The sequence below is a fragment of the Lemur catta genome, chromosome 11 (genome assembly GCF_020740605.2).
Source record: "Lemur catta isolate mLemCat1 chromosome 11, mLemCat1.pri, whole genome shotgun sequence".
NCBI classification, from domain to species: Eukaryota; Metazoa; Chordata; class Mammalia; order Primates; family Lemuridae; genus Lemur; species Lemur catta.
Window position 1 is genome coordinate 26,427,292 of NC_059138.1, and position 24,868 is coordinate 26,452,159.

General features: G+C 36.3%; 1 protein-coding gene across 3 annotated transcripts in view; it reads left to right on the top strand.

The window, feature by feature from the left end:
• The window catches only part of TSPAN12 (tetraspanin 12), a 60,384-nt gene extending 36,920 nt beyond the window's left edge, over positions 1-23,464 (top strand). For all 3 annotated transcript variants that reach the window (XM_045564460.1, XM_045564462.1, XM_045564461.1), the window contains 3 exons: positions 1,418-1,525; positions 5,304-5,447; positions 21,886-23,464. In XM_045564460.1, coding sequence (XP_045420416.1) covers positions 1,418-1,525; positions 5,304-5,447; positions 21,886-22,191 — 558 coding nt within the window. In that variant the 3' untranslated portion in view covers positions 22,192-23,464. The remainder of the gene's footprint in view (positions 1-1,417; positions 1,526-5,303; positions 5,448-21,885) is intronic.
• Positions 23,465-24,868: the final 1,404 nt, after the last annotated feature.

Below are 24,868 nucleotides of genomic sequence, written 5' to 3' on the forward strand. Positions count from 1 at the left end.
TATTTATTTTGGAGGGTAAAAATTTTTTAAAAGATTGTTATATTAACTAAATCAAGAGACTTGACATCAGTCTGTATCCCCATTGTTTCTGCTTTTTATACATGTTCACCTCTTGTTCATTGTTCCTTCTCCAGATAAAATGTCAATCATATTAATTGTTTTAGATTATACATTTCTAGAGAATTTATTTCACTTCCATTTATTTTATACCCCAAAGGATATGAGATAGTAATAATTTATAGTGAGTAGCTTGAACTTTGGCTAGTCCCTGAACTTTGTTGAAGCCATATAAACAGTGTATACTCATTCAGCCCATTATTTAGGGAACAAAATTGTGTGCCCAAATGTTTGGGTGGTTTTTTTGTATTGTGTATTTTCAATTAATAAAAAAAAAAGAAAATTTACAAAGAAAAAAAATGAAGAATTTCTGTGGTCAGAAATCTGTAAACTATTAATATTTCTATTGACATCACCATCTTTAGAAACAAGATTTCAAAATAATCCTAATGGGAGTTCTACTGGAACCTTATTTACTCACCTCTCCCCTTTCTCTTTTTTGGGAGAATTTGATCTTTATGCCATTTATTGAATGTCAGCTTGGTCTATGTTACTCCATAGATCAGATGTGGATGTCTTACCCAGTTTCCCAGGAGTTGCATTAATATCGCATATGTGGGGAGACTGGGGTTTGTAGACCTCATTTTCTCCTGGCCTTGTAGATAAAACATACCTTGAGATGCTGACCAGATTTCTGGCGAACTCTCATGTTGCATACCTAAAGTTCTGTCATGATTAAACACTTTGTAACGAACATGAGGATTTGAGAATAGAAGCACACACACAAAAAAAGCTTTAATTTGAGAACTGTTCTTTCAAAAATTCTAGCATGCCTTCAAAATCCAACTTTTGGAAAGATGTTGACGAAATTATTCCAGAGTTGAGATTTGACTTGAGCTGAATTCTTTCCCTTCTTAATTCTTTCCCCCTTTATTTTAGTACCATTAGCTGCAGTTACTTCAAAGAATGACAACTTCATAGCATTATGAAATGAAAGCAAAGGGCATTTCTTTGCAGAGATCATTTGTTACGAGGAGCTCTTCAGGTGTATCTGTAGGATGTGCAGTTAACTACTTGTTTTGTGATTTGTTTGAGCATTATAGTGATTTCTTATTATTTTGCTTAATACAAAGTCCCTCCTTATTTAGTACAAAAATCTATACATAGAGATTGTCCAATAACTATTTCATAACCCCGAGCTTAATTTAGGCCACAAGCAAACAGAAATTTAAAGTAGTATTTGTCAATTCCAAGTATGTGTGAATGTGTGTGTGTGTATATGAGTGATTATGTTTGTGATTATGTGAGAGAATCTGTATTTGTGTGTTACAGTTGTTGATATTTTCCTTTTTATCTCCAGGTTCCAGTACAGTGGTCAGATATGGTCACTTTGAAAGCCAGAATGACAAATTATGGCTTACCCAGATACCGGTGGCTTACTCATGCTTGGAATTTTTTTCAGAGAGAGGTAAGTGCTGCAATTTTTGAGCCAGAAAATGTGGAGTGAGTGGCACACTTTCCAAACAGATGTTCAGAGCTTTGTCTTTGGTAATTTTCTCTGTGCTGAAAAATTAAACCTATGATTCTCTTAGCTCTGGTGCAATGCGTAGCTGAGAAATAAGTAACTCCATGCCCGGCTTTTCTTCACGTTTGCCATTTCCCCTTTATTTCACCCATATTTAGGAACTCTTAAAAGCCATTTTTTCTAGACTACTGTGAGGTTTCCTTTTTATGAGGGATAACTTGATAAATATTGAAGTTCTATTTGAATATATATTTTTTCATGACTTTTAGAGCTATCAGTGATTTTAAACATCATTTTAATTTTTTAAATGATCATTCTCATTTTGGACTTTGGAGTCTGTATATCATGAATGATACACGATTTTCTTAGTCAGAAAAACCTCAGTTCAAATCCTAGCTATGCTGCTTACTATTAAGTTAGCTTCTGTAATTTGCACAACCTCCTTAAGCCTCTCTTTCCTCACCTGTAAAGTAGGGATCTCATTTAGCCTATGGTTATTGACAATAACATTACAAAGTATAGGTGCTTTTAGCTTTTCTTACCTAATGACCATATAGCACCGCACCCAGCCATCTTCTTAAATGGGAACTATATTTAATGGGTTAAAATCTGGTGACTTGAAGTTAACCATTCATCTTGCTTCAGACCAAGCTGTTCTCCCAAGTACTTTCCTTGAGATTGGAGTTACATTCCCAGATGATTATCTTGGTTTTCTTTAACTTATCCTAGTGCTGAGCCACAAAGATTTGAGAATCACTGCCTTACACGATAGACCAGCTCTCTGCTCAGTTACTCGATCCTGGATATGGGCTGAGGTTCAAGTCCAAGACAGTATTCAAATCTGGCTCTCTGTGTTACAATTGCTGAAATGGTGAAAATTATCATTGTAACACAGATTTCCTGTTTATTTAAACGCTTCCTGACTCTGTTTGTTTACTGTGCATTTGTACTAAAAACAACAGGAAGGGAAAATAAGTGAAGCATTAGGAAATTTATAGTAGGCTGTATTCAGCTACTGTCTTGGGAAGGAGCTGCCTGGAGCTCTTTATTTTCTGAAATTTGTGACGTAGACCTTGATAATCCAGGTTAAAAAACAAAAAGTTTTTTCTAATGGGGACTCCACCTAGACGGACAGTGTACAAGCACTGCAAATGATAGCACACTTATTTTTAGATTTAGCACGTGATAGATTCCCTCCTCCATGTCATAAGCCTATTTTACATAAAGGAGATGGTGAAGGCCTCTGGGCACCCTGAAAAAGTTTTAAAAGCCTCTTTTTTAGTTTGCTATGACTTCCATAACAAAGTACTACAGACTAGGTGGCTTAATAGAAATTTATTTTCTCACGGTCCTGGAGGCTGGAAGTCCAAGAGCAAGGTGTAGGCAGGGTTGGTTTCTTCCTGTGATCTCTCTCTTTGGCTTGTCGATGGCTGTCTTCTCCATGTGTCTTCATGTTGCCTCTCCTCTATATGAGTCTGTGTTTAAATTTCCTCTTCTTATAAGAACATCAGTCATACTGGATTAGGGACCACCCTTAATGACCTCTGTAAAGACCCTGTCTCCAAATATAGTCACATTTTGAAGTACTAGAGGTTAGAATTTCAGCATGTGAATTTGGGTGGGAGACACAGGTTAGCCCATAATACCCCACTTCCAAATAGCTTGTAGATCAGAATGTGACCTTGTCAGATCTCAGTTTTCCTGACTGCTCATTTAGGGCCATTCTGTGTACATACCTCAATGTGGTAGACTCTTGCTTAAGCCCCAGTGATAGTTATTTAATATGCTTTAAAAAAAACTAACTTTTAAAAATGTATTTATTTATTTTAACATAGCGGTTGGAGCACAAGATTTGGAATAAATAGTCTCTGCCACACACTGGCTTGTGACCTTGGCAAGTTACTTGACTCACCAAGGGCCTCAGTTTATTCATATGGAAAATGGTGATGGTACTTTTCTAGAGCTTGACACAAGGTTAGCAAGAGTGGCACTGTCTCACAATGTGATATTAAAGGAGACAAGCAAATGACAAGGAGATGTAGACTGCAGTAATGTGTTGGTATGATATTGGCTTTCCTTGAGGGAGTTTCCAGGAAAGTTTCACTACAAATTCAGTTTCTTCTGTTGAAGAAGAAAGATGAGTATATTGCAAGACTTACTAAAATAAAAGAAATTTGGCACTGAACATGATATGCTCAAGTCACTTGGGAAGGTCATTTATGTGGAGCACCTCATTTCGTGACAAAGCCACATCAATGGGCTGTTCCATTCTGGGTGGAGTTAGAGTGTTCCAAGAACTGCCCTCTGTCGTCAATACAGAAAGGATTCATGTCATTATGAAAAGAGAGAAATGGATTTTTTTCTGAGTTCAAAGATTTAAAAAGACTGATTTGGAAATGCAGTAGTTTATGATTTTTAGAAAGTGAAGCGTTTCTGCTGTATATGTTTTTTTAAGAAGATTTAATGAATTATGGAAAATATGTGATGCCCAATTATGTTTGACTTAATTTGTGATGTTTATAGTATCTTCATGACTTTTAGAGCAAGTTTATAAAAGAAAAATACTAAAAATATAAAAAGGTTTCACAAAATTTTAGTATTACTCATAGCTTTCAATAATTCATTATTTATAATATACTTAAGATGATTTTTTTATGTTTAAAAAGTAGATATTTAGGCAAGTATAAAAATACAAAATAATTTTTAGCATTTTCCTTGTTTCTTTTTCACATGAGTTCAGATTCTTCAAAATTTATTTTAGTTAAATTTTGAAATGGTGGTAGATTGTGATATTTTGTGATACCGTGTTGATCTTGAATACAAATTGATCTGTTGGGCTATGCAATTTGTATAGCCAGTCGCTCTTGGCAAAGTTCTCAGTGATTGCCCATATTTCTTGCTTCTGACTAGAGAGGGAAGAGCAACCCCCTCTACCCTAGAGCAGAAAATTATTCATCATAGTTAATTGTTCTGAATCTAATCCATATATGTCCTTAAGCAGTGTTTCTAAACCTTGACCAGAGAAAGTTTTTGCTAATCTTTGGAGATATGAGATAAAGAAAAAAAAGACAATGTGGTTTTTCTTAAATTCAACTTTATTCAAGCTAAAAGTGCATCACTTCTGAGATTATAGTGATAGAATATGATCGTTTCTTTCAAGAACCTCACTCAGTTGAATAAACATTAATTGGCCAGACTTATGTTTATTTCTCAAAGTTTTTTGGTATTTTACTGGTTAACATTCGTGATGTGGAATTTGGTCAACACATCTTTTCTATAAAGATTATCTCAACTTTTGATGTAATATTTGAATTTGCTGAGCCACAAACAAATTGATTTATTAACTAGTCTTTAGTGGATAGAGGTTTAATGATAAAGATAAGATGTCAGCTATTTGGTGCCTTAGTGTGTATGTTAAATCTGTTGCAATGTGATCACTCGTAGGGGATCTCACAGTTGGAGAGTGAGACGTAGTCGTGCCTGATTTGTTTTTATGTGTTATGGGCATTATTGTCCAGAATTGCTTTATTATGGGGTAGATAGCCATGATGTTCCTCTACCGCATTTCTATCATCAACATAGAATGTACACATATCGTTAGGTGATGATAGAAGTGAGTTTAGCTCAGGGCACAAAAATTTAAGAAATCCAGTGTTTTATCTCCTATAAATTAAGAAAATATTTTTATAGTTTCTGAGCCTGACCAGTGATTCTTTTGCAGTTTAAGTGCTGTGGAGTGGTGTATTTCACTGACTGGTTGGAAATGACAGAGATGGACTGGCCCCCAGATTCCTGCTGTGTTAGGGAATTCCCAGGATGTTCCAAACAGGCCCACCAGGAAGATCTCAGTGACCTGTATCAAGAGGTAAGGACATATGTGGTTAACTTATCACAGGTAAAAGTTTTCTTATAATAACTTTTAAGTAAAAAATCAACAATGTGCCAATGAAATTTTCCTTTTATGTCTAAATATAAAGAGCCTTATTATTTTTTCTCTGATGTGTGGAGAAACAGGATAAAGCTAAAAATCAATATAAAAATCTGAACACTAGTTACATTTTAACAAAGGAAAGTGGGAAAAAACGGGTTTTATAATTAATTCAATTTTGAACTGTATTGTCTAGGACCAAGTTCTGTTGCCACCTCCTTGGGATCCTTTGAAACGGACACATGCAGAGTATGTAGCTAACTCTAGATATTCAGGAAACACAGGGTTTGGAGTTCCTGGGCAGAATATGTATTTTAGGGCCTCCACATAGACTAACACATATTTGGGGTGCGGGGGGAAGGGCGAGGGGGTGGGTGGAACAAAACAACTTGCTTCGGTGCTACTCTTCGGCTCCCCCTGCTGGCTGATGATCAGAGATGTCAGCTTTAGTTCTCCGATTTAAATTTTATACTCACTGGGATTAAAATCAATCCTCATGTGCCTAAGAAACTTGCATATTTGTGTTTTCCAGGAGAATTGATCAGAATCATCAATTACTCCTTTTTAGCAGATGTTTTCCTGCTCCATTTTTAGTGGTGATTCTCAAATTTTATGAACAGTGAAATCTTATTTTCAAATTAAGATCTAGAACTGCATTGTCCAGTGCAATAGCCAATAGTGACACAAATTGAAACTAATTAAGATTAAGTTAAATTCAAATTTCATTCCTCCAGTTGCACTAGCCATATTTCAAGTGCTCAACTGCCACTTGTGACTAGTGGCTTCTGTACTGGATGGTGCAGATATGGGACGTTTCCATCATTACAGAAAGTTTTATTGGGCAATCGTGGTCTAGAATAGAAACTCAAAATGTAAATCAAGCAGAAGAGAAACTGCGCAGGCTGAAGAGTTGGATCATTCCCCAGATACATCTCTAGTCAGGTATCTGATGTCACAAAGCACTGGCTTTGAAAACCTCTGGCTTAACATTAAAGTAACTGCTTATACTATTCATAATATAACTCATATATATATATATAGGTGAGCATATATACATATGTACATTTACACACAGTGTGGCTATATAGGATGAAAGTTTAAAATGAAACAAATCAGACTTTGCAAAACATGCATTTTTATATGTTTCACAGTGGTTACCTTAGGAGGTTATGCATTTTTTCCTAGAAATGTTGTCTTTCAAAACATCTTTTAGACTGTCAGCCAAAGTTAGTTGTAAAGATATACAGTTAATTTGTATTATAAATTAATTAATTTGGATTCTGTAATTAATTAAAAGTGTATTACCTACACAAATGATCCATTTTATTCATGTCTTAGATATGAGTAACTTTTGTTGTTTAAAGCAATCCATCTCAGAGGACAAGAATACACCACATTTAAGGATATCCAAAATAAAATGCTTTGGGCTCCAAAAGTGTGTCACAAAGAAGAGTGCCAAATATTTATTTTTTAAGAGTTTCAGAATTCTATTAGTTTCCCAGAGCTTCCATTACAGGGTATCACAAACTGAGTAGCTTAAACAACAGAAATTCATTGTCTCACAGTTCTGGAGGTTAGAAGTTCAACATTAGGGTGTCAGCAGGGTTGGTTCCTTCCGAGATCCATGAAGAAGAATGTATTTCATTCTTCTCCCTTAGCTTCTGTGGTTTGCCAACAATTTTTCCCATTCCGTGTCTTGTAGAAACATCACCTTGATCTGTGCCTTCATCTCCACATGGTATTCCCTTTGTGCCTGTGTCTCCAAATTTCCCCGTTTTATAAGAACACCAGTCATATTGGATTGAGGGCTTACTTTTCTCCAGTATGACCTCATCTTAATTATATCTGCAACAACCCTATTTTCAAATAAGATCACATTCTGAGGTATTGGGGTTAGGATTTTAACATATGAATTTTGGGAGGACACAATCCAAGCTATGGCAAGAATTATTGAAACAACTAAATAACTCAGGCTGTTTGTTTTAAGATGATTAAATTACTTTTTGTCATGTCTCACACTACTGAGAAGCATTGTGTTTGAATACTGTCATTTTAAACATACTATGTTTTGTAACTGTTGCCTTTAAATGAAAAGGTATAGCTTATTGAACAAAAAATTGTTAAGTGAGTGTCTCTGGGTTCCTCACTGCCGCATCTTTTGTTCACTAGCTGAGTATTGGCTAGTGTCTGAAGTAGGAATAGTTAACTAACAAATGCAATGAAGTCCTGTTCATTCTATCAAACAGAAAACAGTACTTAATATTTCTGAGATAGTCTTAGATACAAACATGATTGTGGATATTCAAATGCATTATAAGTCACTATTAGGCATTAAAAGAACAGATGATTGCAGTATAAATGTAAGTGTAGACATGTGAATTGAAACTTCTCAATTTTCCTAGTGTGACTTTAATCCATTTGTTGGTTTTTTAGCAGTAGCAAGGCAATATGAAAAATTATTGAGCTAAAGCACCATAGTATAATAATTTCTGCCTGCTTTAGTGATTAATGTTGCCAAAATGATTATAACTAATATTGATCATGAGAATGACAAAACATGAACCAATTTATCAGATATTCTCACAAAGTGTGAATATAGACAAATTCCCTTCAATTTTACTTTATATAGCTGAAAACTGTTCAATTATACATTCAATATAATTTTCTTGTTGTAAAAATACAATTCATTTTTGATAGTTTGCCTTATATTATTTTCACAAATAGTACTAGTTTATAATGGGATGCTTTACTTTCAGGTGTCTATAATTGCTTGTTCCATGAATTTTAAGATTGAACGAACCCACGCTATTGTGTATGTGCAAACTGATAGCCCAGATTATTTTGAGCTTTTTCATATTTTCATCAAAAGACTTTCAATAGCAAACTGGCATTGTCAGTTATGAGATGTTCTTTAGACGCAGACTTCTGGCTGAGATAGAGTTTCATTATGACAGAGTAATCTGCTTTTGCATTTTACAATTAATAACACATGCTGATACTGGTAATGATATAGTACGTAATTATATGCATAGTTGACTTACAAAAGGGGATCATTTAATAGTTTTATGGCATAAGCACAATTAAATCCATAATTAAAAATAAGACTTAATTTCACTTTGCCCTGGAGAACATATGTTCCCTAATTGCAGTGTGTCCAGCAATCATACAGGAGGAAGAGGAGGGATCTGGATGGAGAAATAAGTGAGTAACAGCTAGAGGTATTTGGGATGTTTATTTTGAAGTTGAGAGCACTGGCGGGGAGATAGTTTAGATGTCTTCAAATATTTCAAAGGTCATAATTCAGAACAGGAACTAGACTTACTCATTGTTGCTTCAAGCGCCAGAAGTTACAGGAAGGAAATTTTAAATCAATAGAAGGAAGACCTTGCTCATCAAAATCTGTCCAGTTGTGTGAGACAGGTTATCTTGTAAAATAATGAGCATCTCATCACTAAAAATATTAAAGTCAAGGTCAGATAACCATGTCATTGGTGGGGTAGAGTGGATTTTTAAATTAAGAATGAATCTGGACCAGATGAACTTCAAGGTCCCTTTTATCTTTCATATTCTGTAAGCTCAGAGATAAGAACTGGATTTCTTTCTGCAAACTTTCTTCAGTGGTATGATATCAAGGAAATAAATCATTCTCAACCATCTGGTGGCCTGCATGGTCCCTGACCCAATAATATTTTATGACATATTTTAAAACCTGTGAAAAATGACAGAGAAGAAATATAGCAACAATTGCACATTTTAGAAACATTCCCATCAGAGGTATTGTTAGGTTTGGCACACAGCTCCTCAAATATCTGTAATAAGCTCCACACTTGTATAAAAGAATAGGTTTAAAAATCTTAGATGAAAATATCTCTGACCCTCAGTTTGGTTCCATAACATTCATTAATTCAAAATGTTTTGTGATTGCCTACTAGGTTCCATGTGCTGTTCTAAATGCTGGGGATGTAGTGGAAAATGTTGCAGACAAAAATTTCTCCTCTCATAAGATTTATATTCTAGTTAGGGATGCAGATATTTAACAAGAAAAAAAGCAATAAAAAATAATTTCAAGTGGTGATAAGCACTTTGAAGACTCTGAACAGAGTAATGTGCTGGAGAATGGCTTCGCTGGTGAGGGAGTTACTTAAGATAGGTTGTTAGAAATAGGCTTTCTTAAGAGGTGATATTTGAGCTGAGACCAGTTGATGGGAAGGAGTCGGCCATGCTAAGATCTGAGGAAGAGTATTTTTGGCCTGGAGAAGTGCAGGTGCAAAAGACCTACCACTGGGCGTCTGGGCCCATGACTACTGACTACCTGCTTTCCTGTTCTTTGGAATTGTCTGTGTAACCACAGTCTCCAAAGGTGAGGCATAAGACTTGGCCTTAGCAAAACGTCTGTCTCAGAGTTGGTAAAATACAGGTCTATGGTGCGCCTCTTTCTTCTCTCCTCTGCTGAGTTTTCCATCATAGCAGTTACTGAAGTGCTGTGTCTGGACTCGATCTGAAAAAGATCAAGCAGAGACAAAAAAAAAAAAAAAAAAAGAGAGGTAGAAAGTCTGTATAGAGCAGAGACTCCCAACCTCTTTCTCATGAACCTGGGCTCTTCTTGGATGGGCTTCAGGGGAAAAGTGATACTGCTGAAATTGTTTTCAATATTTTATGTGCATTTTTTTCAGTAGATGAGAGCCACAGCTATCATCAGTTCTTCTTGGGGTTCCAACCTAAAAGCATGAAGAAACACGGCTGTAGGGAACAGTTGCAGCGCTTACCGTTTCAGATAGGAAATGAAGCATAAACATCCCCTCAAAAGGACTGAAATGCCATTCTGTGCCTCTGTGTGCTACCCAGAAAAATAAATGGAAGTAAACAAGCTCATAACAGGCCCTATTTCAAAAGGACCAACTCAAAATATAAAACAAAGAGGGACAGAAGGTCAAGTAAAATGTACCTCCATAGACACATTTCTTTGTTTTGTATTTAGAAGAAAGGCTGCCATTAAAACATATTGGCTGCTTCTTCAGAAAAGTAGGATTCCCAAAGATTTATGTAAGGGCAGCACAGAGATACGTCCTCCACGCAGCCATGTGCCTTTGGGATGCTTTTCCTTTATGTTCCATGGGCTTTCTATGTTCCATGTGTTGGGTTTAAATTTTAAATACTCAATATAAATTTCCTTTGTGACAGATAAACCTTTTATGCCTTAGATGGTTGCTTATTTCTTCTCTCAACACCAGAAAATATCTGCATATAAAGGAGATTAGGAAGGAGAAGGGGTGTGAAAATGAAAGGAAGTGACTTTTCTGAGTCCTGGCTTGCAGGACAAAGAACCTTCATGACAACAAGTGTGTCTGTTACCAGTGCTCGCAGAAGGTAAACGGATTTGTGGAGGTGCTCCTCCAGGTTACAGGTGGGGGCAGCTCATGGTGTTAAAGAAAAAATTATTCAATGGCAATTGTTAAAGACAATAAGGAAGACTTTATTCCAAGGGGGACCATCAGGATGGGTGTAGGACCAACTGCAAGGAGTCTTGCAATGGGGGAGACAGATTGGGCTCAACTCCAAATACAACATGGGCAAGTGGGAATTTACAACCAAGGAGCAGGGGGTGCTGGTCAGTAGATAGAAAATTACTAAGAGGAAACATCAAGGATTGGGTGTGGGGGTGGGGATGGTGGCTAAACTAGCCTAACAGGATTCTTGTTGAAGGCAGGCCAGGGTGATCAGACATCATTTGGGGGATGGTGGAGAATGAGGAAGCTGATTAAATATTAAGGGTGATGAGATATGAAGAATGGGGAATTCTAGCTAACCCAATTTAGCAGGACTCTTGCTAAAATTAGATTAGGCAGAGACAAACGTCACAGTCTAAAAATCAAGGTCTAATTGAAAAAGAGCTCAGCGGGGAGCCTGAGTAGAGTTTGGTCATGGAGCAAAACGTCATCAGTGGTGAGCCATGTGTGATGGGCTGGTTGAGGGTTTTATTTTCTCGTGTGTTATGTGATGTGTGAACTGAGAGTCATGAATTCACATTCTCATCCCTTACTCGGTTGGAGGTACTGTCGTCATCCATCTCCTTTGTATCCTATTGTCCTTGGCAAATGGCATTTGTTTTATAATTAGTATACTTTTTTTGTTTTTCCTGGGCAATATTTCAATTCTCAACTCTTTTTGTGAGCACTCCTGTTAACATCTTTTACCAATTATAAAGGTGAACCAATACTGAATGTCTATTTGTTTTGACTAATAGAAACAAATTTTATTTTATGATTTTTACACACAAATCCAGTTATCATAAATGTTTCTTCAGTACTTCTGAGCCGGAGGTGGAGACATGACAATGTGTTGTGAGCATAAAAGGCCATGGTAGGGAGAGGGTTTGGCCTTCTGGCAAGCTACCTACTTATGAGGTCAATTGTTTTGCTCCCAGGCAACCCTGCCCTAAAACAAAACAAAATTAGGGGCAAGTATTAAAAGAGAAGGCCGGGTGCGGTGGCTCATGTCTGTAATCCTAGCACTCTGGGAGGCTGAGGCGAGTGGATCGCTCGAGGTCAGGAGTTCGAGACCAGCCTGAGCAAGAGTGAGACCCCATCTCTACTAAAAATAGAAAGAAATTATCTGGCCAACTAAAAAAAAAAAAAAAATATATATATATATATATATATATATATATATATATATATATAATATAGAAAAAATTAGCCGGGCATGGTGGCACATGCCTGTAATCCCAGCTACTGGGGAGGCTGAGGCAGAAGGATTGCTTGAACCCAGGAGTTTGAGGTTGCTGTGAGCTAGGCTGACACCACGGCACTCACTCTAGCCCGGGCAACAGAGCGAGACTCAAAAAAAAAAAAAAGAGAAGTCCAAGGAGGGGAGCTAGAGGTCATAGCTAAGACCTCCAGCCAGGTACTGGCTGGTTATACCAATATGGAAGTTGGTCAAGTCTGCATAGAACCGATCCCCACATCAGTGGCTAGAATAAAGGGTAGGAAGTTCTTCCCACCTTTTTTTCTTGTTTGTGACCCAGTTATTTCATTTTCTCTTTGTCTCTGATTTGATGAATATATTCTCAAGAAAAAAAAAAGAGATAGGAATTAGATAATCTTGAAATGGGGCATAAAAAAGGAGCCTGACACAGAGCAGGCAATCCTTAATTGCCATTGTTTTTATAATTGAGATACACGATGGGAGCACATAGCAGTGTGTAACCCATTGGGCTTCCAATGTGAAAGAATAAGTAGGTGTTAGCAGAAAAGATTTGAGTGCCAGGGGTCTGGAAAGGGCATTCCAAGCCAAGAGGCAGTGGTGCAAAGTTAGAGCTGGAAGCAAGAGAGAGGAGGGCCATGTTTACAGGATGCACAGGGCAGAGGCTGGTTTATGAAAAGCTCTGTCCACCCTACTAACCCATAGATATTTGAAGTATGCAAGTAGTTGCTGAACAAAGAGGGAAACATGTTCACAAATTTGAGCCATTATTATAAAAAGAAGGCTTAGGACAAAGTAGTCATGGGATTCTGATTTATTAATAATGAAGCTTTATTCTCAGATAAACACACATAAAGCCTCCTGCCCAGATAGTAAACGGTAGGCAGCTTTCAGCTTTCTGGCTCAGTAGTTATTTAGATGGAATATCCCCAAGAATTTCCATTCTCAGGGTTCTTTTATATAAAGTCAAAGAAGCTCCCTCCTGCCTCTCTGCTGACTTCATTATCTCCTCCGCAACTGCTGGTGGATCAGATTGACTCTGACTTGGGGTGGTATCTGTTTTATCATTCAAAGCCCCGCAGGATCAGTTTGGGCTTGGTAGGGAAGAAGATCCTTTTTTATCTTCAGGCTTTGCTTGATCTAATCAGACGTTGAACTATTCTGCCAGTTTTGCTTCAGGTATACAAACGCATTCTTCTTTCCTTTCACTCTCTTTCTTGACATAATTCAACTGCAAGTTTCTCGTTTTATTTTCCTTTTCAATCGAACAAGTTTTCCTCTTGGGCTTTATTAGTAGAGACTTGCAAATTTTGCCCTTAAAATGCATGGGATGTGAAAGCCATTATAATATTTTGACCTGAAAAAGTACATTACAAAGTTACAATGTTAGATTTGAGCTTTAACATCATGATGCTGGCATTGTAGAGAATGAGCTGAGGTGGGGGATTGCAGTGAGGATTGGGTCTTGAGGCAGGGAAAGCAGGTAGGAAACTGTAGCAGGTAGTTCATGTAGGATTCAGGTTGTGGCACTAACAATGGAGAGGAAGGAATGAAGGTGAAAGATATTTAAGAGGTAAAATGAACAGGACAAGGTGATGAATTGGCTTTGGGGAGTGAGTGACAGTGATCTGTTTGATTCCAGTGCCCGTGCTTTTAGGCACTAAAATTTTGAGCTATGGAATAGATGGTAAGAAGAAAGCTGAATGTAGAGTTTTTTTTTTCTCTTCTAAACCTCAATTTCCTTATCTTTTAAATAAGATTTAATAGTACCTACCTCATTGTAATATTACAAAGATAAATTGAGATACTGCATGAGAAACCCTTAGCATACCACTTGGCACGTAATAAACATAAATCTTCAATGCACAGTGGTACCTAATAATAACAGCAGTTTACTAAGGTATTTATTGAAGTAAATAGAAAATTTGGTGATCTATGATTAGATTTTAACTAGCTAACTCACCCCTAGTTTTGCTTGTAATGGCAGGAAAATATGCATTATCTAGTCATATATATTTGTACTAGCTGAAGATTTTCAAGGCAAGGTTTATGGGACTTGCTCCAGTTTCTCACTTTGCTTGCTTTAACACCCTCCAGCTTCTTATAAATGAACATTTAGGGTGCACAAAAGGGCCTCCATGAGAGATAATGTTTGCATGAAGGGTTTGTGAATAAACTCTTCTGTTCAGTGAAGCAGAGGATGCCTCCTGCTGCTGGAACTGGCTCAGTAGTGAATGTGTGGGCTTCTGGGTTTTCTGCCTTTAATCTCTTTATAACTACATTTTTTGGTAAAAATGAAAAATGCTCAGTAAATACAGTCTTTTAATTTTGATTAGTCTGCCTGTCTACTGGGGCTATTGTGAGGATTAAATAAGATATGAGGACCGTTATATATTAAAAAATAATAAGCTGACTTTTTCTACTGCATTTGCTATGCATGGGTTTAGTTACCTTTCTGTTCATAAGAGAACAGAGAGTTCTGTAAGAATTTTAGTGCTTGCTGTTTAATTTTTTTTAAGGAAGCATTTGTCTCCCTGCAGAGCTTAAGATTTTAAGTAGAGAACTTTTCATCCAACCTTTTTAAAGCTCATGAACTCATGAACTCATGAACTGCAATCATTCGCTTCTTCAATTCTAGAAAGACAGCTGAAGATTGTATATTTGTATCTGATAATTAACACAGTTATTTCAAACTTGCGAGTCATGTTTATTTACAAAACTATTAATACTGGCCTGTATTGGCACCTAGATTTTATTTATACTTTAACTTCTTAAGTGCGTTAAAAGGCTGCCTGACTTTTTGATGTGGCCTGTGAATATTGAGTACTGAAAAGCCATGGGTGTTCTTCCAATTTTAGAAACTCATTTTGGAGATAGATCAGAGAATAATTTCAAGTGTATAATTTCCTCAAGTGAAATGAGGCATCCTGACATGCCTTCAAATAGATTCCGGGAAATGTAGGAATTGGTGATTTTTCCCTGATAAAGGTAGTGTTATTATTTACAGTTAATAGTTGACTGGAATTTTAATATTGCAGCCAGTAAAGTAGGTTAGCCAACACATCTTATTCATACCTTTGAATTATCTGAGGTTATTAACACAGGCCTAGCATAGCTTTATGTAGGAAGAAAACATTCCAGTAAAATCAACTCAGAGTATTTTATTTTGAGAAAAGCAAATAAGTACAATTCAGTTCTTTCCTATTCACAGTAAAATGTTCTTTGTGAAATGGAATGCACTTTTGAATTCTAACATTTCTGTTTCCTCTTTTTTACTCAATCTATAGAAATGCTTGTATATACAACTAAATGTCTGTGAATAGTAGAATAAATTGCATAGAAACACATCTATATCTTTTTCTCTAGACTCAGTGTTTTGCTTTTCAACAAAAGTGTGCAGGTTTACACTGAAAAATGTAAACTTTATACATAATTACTTGACTGGCTGAAAACACTCAGGGTTATGTTCAGGTTGAATTACCTCAATTAGAATGATGCCAAATGGACAGTAAACCCTGGAGGTATTAATATTTCTATGAAGAATTTAGAGAGCGACTGAGGGGGAACAATTACTTTATACAGAGAAATCTGGAAAAATACTGTATTCTCAAGAAGAGAAAGTTAATCCTTACCTTTAAGCACTTGTGTAAATGATTCACTGATTATTCAGCATGATACGTGTATGCTGCAAGTTTCTACAATGCCTTCTGAGTCATCAAAGACATATTAAATTGTGTATACTATAGAGAAATTTGTGCTATTCTGTATATATTTACACCCTGGGTCTTTTTAATTAAATTTATTAAAGGATTTAATGTGGTATACAGCAAAATAGATGCAATAAGTCAATAATAAAGTATAAATAGAATTGGAAATTCAGGGTTAAAAGAAAAAGTAAGCAGCCATGCTTAACATGAAGGCAAACACAGTGGCTGTAGTTGAGTTCCCTGTTTGTCTGTCAGCTTTCTGATAGCCCAGGTGAAAAGGAGGCACAGTCATCTGTGTAATTCTAATGTTAGGAGAGCAAACATTCTAATTTTTCAAAGGGAGCAAAATTCTAATGTTAGGAGAGCAAACATTATAATTTTTCAAAGGGAGCAAAATTCTAATGTATCTTTTTCAAGTGGGATTTTATATCTACTATTCTAAGCTATCGAGGGACATATCTTCAATATTATTTTTCACAAAATTTATAGAGCAGTTTCTTACAGTGTTTTTCAATACCTATAGTTAAAATACACCCCAGTGGAGAATAATATACCAGGGCATTATATAATGCAAGCTGGCACATTTTAGTGGTCTGGACATGAATTAAAGGACTTAGATGTCAATCGATTTCATTTCTTTTAAATAATCTTCAGATAACACCTCTTTTGGAGGGATTCTTGATAGAGAAACATAAAGTATAATTTAATGAATTCTGACAACAAACTTAAGGACTAAAATGGTCTTGTTTGAAGGATTATCTATGTGCTTTTTAGACAAAATGAGGAAGTGATAAAACTGATATTTTGCCGTAAAAATCAAGCAGCCTAACTAGGACCTTTGCTTTGGATAAAGTATACTTGCCCACCTCAGCATGGAGATAAGCTTCAGGGCCCAGGGATCTGGAAGGAAGCCAAGCCCCAACTATGCAGCTTACTAGTACAATCCCATGTCTACTCTTCTGGGGGACCCAAAAGCCTTTTTGTCATTGAGATCCAAAACTACTTACAATAGCCTTGTCTTCATATTTTATTGCATTTTCTAGTTTTTTGTTTTTTTTTTTTAAGTTAAAAGCAATGTCATTTTCAAAGAAACATTGACAAAATCAGCACAATCCAGAAAAGGATCACTGGGATGATGAAGTGTATGTATCTGGAAAACTTGAAGGAACTAGGAATATTTAGCCTGGGGAGGAAAATGGTTAAATGTCAGGTGGTGATTCTTCAGACATGACTCTCTACCTGATGGAAAAGGGAAGGGCTGAGAGCAGAGCTAGAACCAGGACATCCTTGTTAAGAAGGCAGGTTCCAGCAAGGGAATGCTTGTTAAGAAGTAGTGTTGTTCTAATGTGGACAGGGCTGTCTGGTGAGGCAGGGAGTTCCTCTTATTAGAAGTGCAATTTCATTGATTGCTTTTTTCTCTGTTTATGAGCCAGACTTTCTTGTTTCTTTCCATGTCTTGTAATTTTTTTTTTCTTTCTTTGGTAGAGAATGGGACATTTTAAATATATGTGACAACTCTGAAAATCAGATTCTTCCACCTCTCCAAAGTTTGTTGTTGTTATTTATTTGTTGGTTTGATGACTTTTCTAAACTAATTCTGTAAAGTCTGTTTTCTTTGTTATGTGTGGCCACTGAAGTCTCTGCTCAGTTATCCTGGTGGTTAGTTAATGACCGAACAGAGATTTCCTTAGATGCCTGGAACCAGTAAGGCTCTCACCCTTTACCAAGGGTGCACAGAGCTTCAAGGTTAGCTAGAGGTGAGCTCTTAGGGTCTTCTCAGTTCTTTCCTGGACCTATGCGCAACCCCTGGACATAAGCACTGCCCTACTTATGTGTGCAACTTTCTAGATCCCCACAAACGTCAGAATTTTGCCAAGCCCTATTGTGTACAACTGTTAGCCACTGCCTTAGGCAGCCTCAGTGTTTCAACAGTTGCCTTTGACTGACTGCCTTCAGTCAGCTCCCCCAGGAGAAAAGGCTGTTCCCCATAGTTGAGCTCCAATTTCAGGTCAAATAAAGCACCCTTGTAAGTGGGGTCTTCCGGGGAACCACCAGACCCCACAAATAATGGCAGTCCCCTAGAAATGGAGCTTTGAAAGAGCTGCACCCTCATTCTGTCCGCTTTGGTGGCTGCCAGGCTGTTGGCTCTCACAGGATTGCAGGCTGTTGGTTTTCAAGGCTACTGCAGAGCTGGGGAGTGGGGATGGGGATAGGGGCAAATTACAATACCACAGAGATTGCTCTTCTTCCTGAGATTCAGATGTTTTTGGTGAATAAACACTCCTCAGATTGCTGCAAGTCTGGTTAATTTCCTGAATTCTGAAAAAGTTGAATCTAACAGTTTCTGCCAGTGCTTCCATTGCTTACATGGATCAGAGACTCTTTGGAGGTCCTTTCTATGCCAGTGTTGCTGATGTCACTCTTGAAGCTTTTTTTTCACCATGTGAAAGATAAAGAGTTGAATTCATAACTTCCAAGGCCCCCTGCTCCTCTAGAACATCCAATGTTAACTAATAGGTCTCATTCACAAACCATCCTAGAGGATATAATTTACTGTACCATTTTTAAAATAAATGTGAGTGACCTGAAATAGACTTTCCACAATGCCAAAATATGAAACACAAAAAAGTGTACCAAGTTATCAATTTCTGCTTTGTTTTATTTACAGATTTAAAAAAGAAATATTACCTTTCCTATATAGTTTCTCACCTTAAAATGAATTAGTCTAAGGGGATGGGAGATCTTAGGCCAATATAGGTAAAATTTAAGCCCCAGAGACTACTGAAGAGGTAAAAATGAAATTATAATTGACTGATAGCGTTATATATTTTATGAATGGTTTACCTTTTTCTGTACATTGTTATTAACTAAAGGCACCATGTTGTACAATAGATCTCTTGAACTTATTCCTCCTATCTACCTGAACTGTTGTATCATCGAATGGTTTACCTTTAATACTGAAATCAATTATAATGATTATTACCCAAATATTGATGTGTTCAAGCTAATTCTTTATTCATTAGACATCCATTTTTGTACTAAGTTCTGAGAACATGGCTAAGGAATCAGCGCAGTATGATTCAAGGCCGTTTTATATCAATTTCTTGAAAGGAGAGATGTGAGGATATGGTGACACATTATTTGGCAGTGATGTTAAATGAAGTGTCCATGTAAATTAATTTTGTAGATGTCTAAAGCCGAACCTTTTTAATTTAATGATTTTTGAGCTGATTTTTTCCAAAGTATGTAAACTACTGCTCTTCTTAATCAGGAGGCTGATAATCTAACGTCTCAGTGGCAAATAATCGTTTTGCACAGTTACTTCATTGCCCTGAAAAACAGTGACAGCCACCTTGCCTCTTACAGGCTAGGGCCATTGCATCAGTACTCACTGGTGACACATTGCTGTGCTTTTGGTGTTTTCATGCTCGTTTACAAAGTGTTGTGGTTCATACTTTTCCATTAATATTTGCTGGTCATGGATTTCCCATCTATTTTTAACTCGAGCTTTCTACTTTTTAATCTGTGGGCTGACACTTCAGATAAGAGCCCTTACCATCTACTAAGCACCATTCTAAGTGTTGAAAGGTGTTTGTTCATTTAATCTTCCCAACATCCCAAACAGGTAGGTACTATTATTATCTGTATTTGTAAGATGAGAAAACTGAAGCACAGAAAGATTAAGTAATTTGCCAACACATAGCTTATAAGTAGCAAAGCAGGAATTTGAATTCAGACTCCTGGCTCTGCGGTTCATGATTGTGACCATTATACTGTACTGTGTCATATAAAGATGCTTGTTAAAATTACACATGAACGAAAGAGTGAATGGGCTCTCATAGAATACCTTACTGGAACTTTGAAAGGTACTTGAACTTTGGTGAATTGTCTTTGTGAAATCTATTTTGGTTTCCCGCAGACTGTGTGTGTATATATCTGTGTGAGTGCACATTTCTTGTGTATGTATCAAATAGGTAAGACGGCCAGAGAAGTGACTTTATTAAACCAGTGTTAAGTATTATTCAATCACAAACATCTTAATTTCACTTTTGGTGAAACCGATGAACCTTTGCTAATTTTCTCTGTTAATTTTCATTACATGGTAGACCATAAAAAGTTATTGAAATATGTCTAACTATTATAGTTTTACATGATTTTTTATTTTTGAGAGTAATGCCATTACTGGTAAATGTCTGTGGAAATCTAAGAATTATGTATTATTCATTTCTTCTCTCCAATATAATGCACAAATTAACAACTGATTCAATAGTCTTGTTTTCCTTGACTTAGTTGAATTCTTTGCGAAATCTGGAGAAGAAAACAAGGAAGCAGTTATTTAAATAATTATGAATTTCTTTTTATTCAAGTAGCTGCCTCTAAAGGATAAGTGCCAAAACACTTTTACCCAAAACTCAGAATAAAGTCTTTGAAAGTCAGAGTTGTTGGGAGATAATTTTCCTTGGCTGTCTCGCATTTCTGCATGTCTTGTGAGCAGAGGCACTGACCTTTGTTCTGGACCATCTTTTCAACCATGTATGTACAGAAAATAGCCTTGAAGATAGAGATGGCATTTGCCTTCACAGAGAAGGGCAGCTTTGTTTACTGTCCAGTGTCATAAAGATAGTGCTTCTCCCCAAGCCAAAGGACAGGTATGCTTACTGCCCATTCATCTCCCATACTACAACCCACTGTGTATGCAGGTGTGATCTGGCCTTCTTCATGCTGCTCTCAGAATTTGAGGAACTGGCCCATACTCTGACAATTGCCATTCTATGAGGAATAAAGTCCTTTGTCTCTGTCATCTGCCAGCATCCATGAAACAGTGGCAGCCTAATTGTTAGCTTCCAAATAGAGTAAAATCTCTGAATCTTCAAAGCTCTTGGAATTTTTTAAAGTTATAAAATGCTTTCCTAGATTTTCACCTTAATTTAGAATCAGATTCCCTTTCAAAGAGTATATTATCATTTCTTTGCTGTGGTTCACTAGACAAAAGGCTGGTAGCCTTAGCTTTGGTCACCTGAGAGAGTGACTTATGATTGCTGTTGGTCATATTCTAACTCTTTTTTTTGGTCCCCTTCCTCCATTTTTCTTTGTCATGACTTTTCCTTCTATTCTTTTCTTTCTCTCTCCTTTTTTTCAGAATTCTCTTCTGTATTTCACATAGTCACTCCTTAAACTTCTACTTAAGACTAAATGCAAACAAAAAACCTTGCTAATCTTTTTCCAACCTGTAGGGGAGGTAAAAGATACCTTTCAGACCCTTGTGTGGTAGAACTGGAAGTTGAGTCGTGATGGTAATTGCCCCATGTGTATTTCTGGACAGAGGTGTGTGTGTGGCGTGGGAAGGATATAATTTGATTTCCACCCACCTGCATGTTTTAGCAACATGCTGGGAAACCACTCCTGATCCTTGGGGAAAAGTCTCTGACCAAATGAGCTGTAAGTCAACAGTGAATACAATAATAATAAAATATTATTTTTGAAATTTTGGGGTCAGTCTAAATCTTGGATCAGCAGTCTATGGCTTGTGGGCCAAATCTGGCCTACTGCTTTTTTCTGTGTGCAGGAAGTTTCATTGAAACACAGCCACATCCATTCATTTAAATATTGTCAATGGCTGCTTTTGTATTATGGTGGCAGGGATGAGAAGTTGCAATAGAGGTCACATGGGTCACAAAGCCTATCATATTTACTATTTATACCACTGGGTCTTGGGTTGAGGGAAAGACAGGAGAAGGGGTAAGTAAGCTCATCAGAATCATCTGGGCAGGCTTTTCAAAAGGTACACACCTCCCTCATTCCTCCATCTTCTCATAAGCTTTCCCTGTTGAGAGTCACTGTCTTAAACTTTATGACTCAAATAGTTTGGTTCTATTAACTGATACAGATTGTTTGTTTTCATGAACCTATTTTTTACACTCTGTAACATAACCAAAGTAATATTTACCATGTTATTTCTTTTATAGGGTTGTGGGAAGAAAATGTATTCCTTTTTGAGAGGAACCAAACAACTGCAGGTGCTGAGGTTTCTGGGAATCTCCATTGGAGTGACACAAATCCTGGCCATGATTCTCACCATTACTCTGCTCTGGGCTCTGTATTATGATAGAAGGGAGCCTGGGACAGACCCAATGATGTCTCTGAAGAATGACACCTCTCAGCACCTGCCATGTCACTCAGTAGAACTGTTGAAGCCAAGCCTGTCAAGGATCTTTGAACACACATCCATGGCAAATAGCTTTAATACACACTTTGAAATGGAGGAGTTATAAAAAAGGCCACAGAAGGAAACCACAAACTTGTTATATTGGACTTGTGCATTTTTGAGCACACACTTACCTGTTTCAGAAGTATGTAAAAATAAAAATGGTGCCACAAAAGAATGCTTAGGCGTATAATTTTCTACACTTTAAAATGAAGAGGGAAAAGTTTCATAATACAAGTCACCACTTGGACAACAAGTGATGTCCTTTATAATGCTAAGGACAGATCTAATACCCATATTATAGCTTGTGTAAGATTTTACCTGAACATAGTTATGTTTTGAGGTGGCATAGTTTGATCAGCATTTCTATATCTATGTAAACGAGCCATATATGGTAGGATTGGAGCTACAGTAAAGGTTGATTTACTTCTACCAGCTTCTATGTAAAATACCAATTAACAGCTAACATAGGAAGTTAGACAGTACTAATGACTTTTACTATTCAGTGATATATTCTTTTGTGGGTGAATAAATTATACATAAGAAAACTTTCAAGATTGGTGACTACCTAACTGTGATTTTTACTGGTTACAAGACTATTCTTACCATTTAAAAGAGCAAACTAACACATTGTCTTAAACTGATCAGGGATCTATGTGTATATAAGTCTGTGTATAATTCAGTAGATTTCATTTCTTATAATGTTAAGAATAACAATTGTGAAAAGGATAAATTTGTTCTGTATAGCACTATTATTTTTAGCCTTTCCTGTTAATAGAGCTTTAAAATTCTGTCTGGGGTTTATATTACATACATAATTGTTAATTTAAATACTTAACCACTAATGTGGAAAATTGCCAGTGTGATACGTAGGAATCATTATTATTCAGAATGCAGTCTGGTCTCTAGGAAGTATTAACAAGAAAATTTACCCTTCACTTAGTTGATTCAGTAAAGACTTGGATGTTATTTTTCTCCTAAACCAAGACTATTTTTGACACTAAACACATTTTTAAAAAGCTTATCTTTGCCTTCTCCAAACAAGAAGCAAAAATTTCCAAGTCAGTACCATTCTACAGAGAATAATGTTCTTTTTCTCCAGGAAAATGCTTGTGAGAATCATTAAAATAAGTGACAATTTATCTAGAGATTATCTTTGCTTTACTTCACTTATTAATATACTGTGGTGATTTACACAGATTATTAAATTTTTTACAAGAGTAAAGTATATTTATTTGAAATGGGAAAAGTGCATTTTACTGTATTTTTGGGTATTGTGTTTATTTCTGAGAATATGGAAAGAAAATTAAAACATGTCAATAAATATTTTCTAGAGAGTAGTGATTTGTCTGTGCCTATTTTTAAATATATTACAAGCAATTTTACCACTTGAGAAGATTATCAAGGTGAGAAAAATATAAGAAAGAATAATTGAAGAAAGTATTAATATTGATTTCCAAATTTTGGAACTAAACAATAAGAGTATGTATCCTCACTGAGAAGAGTAAAAAGGATGCCTGTTTATTTTCCAAGTTTGCGTTACAGCTAAGTGATGAATAATGTATTTATTTGATATAATATAAAAATATATCCGTTTCTCTTCATTTATCTTCTCAGTGTTTTCATATCACAGTATTTTATAGCTGTTATTAACTTTTAAAAGAAAATGAGTGTAAGGAATACAATATTTGAAATTAACTGCCAGATTTGAAATCTTTTATAGTTTCAAATGAAAACTAAATAACTTGTTCAGTCAGAACCAAAAACATCACTTTTTAAAATTTCTTCAACACCCCAACTTCCCATAATTTCAACTAAAATACCCAAGTCACTCTACAGCTATGAGTTTTATTTGAATTATTTGGATGATGGTCAAATTTGGCTGCTTTCTTTTTTATGTGTTTCACAGTCTAGAAAGAACCAGCATATATTTTGTTGAGCTCAGTAAAATAAAAATAGTCTTCGAATTGTAAAATAAAAGTTGATTTCTACATTTTTAGGCTTCAGATATTTTGATATATTACCTGATATACTACCCTCTAGAATAGTCAACATAAATTTAGACAATCATCTTATATATAATACACTTGCTTAATGGTAACAAATGACATTTATAGCAGTGGTCCACAAAGGCCTCTTATGGTAGCAGTGCACCTGGAATAATAAAACTGCAAGGGACTTTAAAAAGTGTATTTAATGTAGTAGAGCTGGGGGAGTTCACTGTTTGGGTACATTGCAAACAAAATTGTTAACTGTTTCTTTGGGAATTTTTAAAAGCTTTCTTTGGTAAAAAATCACCATTTTTAAAGTAAAAATTTAAGGGGATTATTTCTGGACTGGTTAACAGTCAATTCAAAGCACCCTGGAGACTCAGAGATGGCAATAAGAGATGATGTCTATCCTTAAGCACTGTAAAATCTGGGTTAGAGACAGCGGTGCTAACAACAGGAAAAATAAATAAAGGAATTGCATAATGAATAGGGCCACACTTAGGAACGAGAGACAGAGGAGAGTGGAATTAAGGCAGCTACACCAAGGAGGTGGCTGTCATACTGGGTTGGAAGGAGGAGTGGTGTCTAGCTGACTTATGGAGAACATTCCATGGTCCACAACTCTGAGGTTAAAAAGTATATGTTGTTTTGGAGGCATGACCTGTGGTTCTGTGCACTTAGTGCATAGCATCCTTGAAATGACACCATGGGAAAGGAAATGGGTGAAATTTGGTGTTGGGGGCTTCGTTCTGT